This window comes from Rhagoletis pomonella, unplaced genomic scaffold, assembly GCF_013731165.1.
Source record: "Rhagoletis pomonella isolate Grant_MI unplaced genomic scaffold, Rhpom_1.0 Rhpom_scaffold_30501, whole genome shotgun sequence".
In the NCBI taxonomy this organism is placed as follows: domain Eukaryota; kingdom Metazoa; phylum Arthropoda; class Insecta; order Diptera; family Tephritidae; genus Rhagoletis; species Rhagoletis pomonella.
The window spans coordinates 1-1026 of NW_023488911.1; the positions used below are offsets into that span (position 1 = coordinate 1).

A 1026-nucleotide genomic window follows, 5' to 3' on the forward strand; every position below is an offset into this window, starting at 1 on the left:
AGTGCGCTTTCGTTGGCTCGCTGCAGGATTACGAGCCGTTGAATGCGTCAGTCCCCATTCGACCCGGTATCCAGCAACAACATCAAATAGTGAAATCGTCTAGTAATTATATGGCCCAGCAACAGTCCTATGCATCGTTTCAGCCCCAACATCAGTACGAATGTGAGGATCAATCATACGGCGTAACGGTTTATCCTCCGCGACACTACCCCGCTCTCGAGGCAGTGCCGGGAATCACTTACCCAATGGAACAAGCTCCGCCACAAAATGAACATACCCAACAGATGCGGTTACAACAATTTCAACACAACGAGCATATCGAGCATTTGCAACAACAAGGACTACCTGAGCCACAAAAGCTCATTCAAAACGAATATCAGTTAAGTCCTCCATTCCAACAGCTGCAACAATATCAAGAACAACATCAACACTATGCCGAAGAACAAGTGAGGAATACGCACGCGAAATGGCTCAATCAACAGCCGATGGCTCATCCCACATATCCCATGTACGATTACAACGACCGTTTGCCGCCGGCTCAACCACGTCCTGCCAGCTGCTGCCAGCAAGCGCCAACTGGCGCACCTGGGGTGAACGTTCAGCAGTTGTTGGGACATGCGCCTTGCCGCGGCAATGCTCCGTGGTCATATTCCTATTGCTATGGCGATGAGCAGAACAATTACGAACCCTGCCACTTTATACGATGCGTTGATATAGAAGACTTTTTGTGAGTAAACAAAGCTATAGTAACTGGAGTCATTTTGCTTTTATATATAGTGGTCAGTATAGAAAAAAATCGATAGCGACTGTCAAAATAGGAAAGACCAATTTTTTCTTATCACACCAAAAAAAACAAAAACGAAGTGCAATTTCGAAAAACCGTCCAAAGTGTATATTTGTTCTATAATTATCTACAGATTCCCACAATTGTCTTCACTTTCCAGAATTCATTGACACAGTTAGCTTGGTTTGACTCAATTGGCAGTGTGTACCACCTTGGTAGGGCCGACGCCTGCCTAAAACCTC

At 45.6% G+C, this 1026-nt stretch overlaps 1 protein-coding gene across 1 annotated transcript; it reads left to right on the plus strand.

The window, feature by feature from the left end:
* The first annotated feature begins 13 nt into the window (after positions 1-13).
* LOC118732850 (PAX-interacting protein 1-like) lies at positions 14-736 on the plus strand. The gene has a single exon (XM_036461956.1). The coding sequence runs from the start codon at positions 111-113 to the stop codon at positions 729-731; it is 621 nt and encodes a 206-aa protein (XP_036317849.1). The 5' UTR covers positions 14-110; the 3' UTR covers positions 732-736.
* Positions 737-1026: the final 290 nt, after the last annotated feature.

What these genes read in the sequence shown, in the direction of transcription:
- LOC118732850 (XM_036461956.1), top strand. Translation starts at nt 111, where the DNA reads ATGGCCCAGCAACAGTCCTATGCATCGTTTCAGCCCCAACATCAGTAC.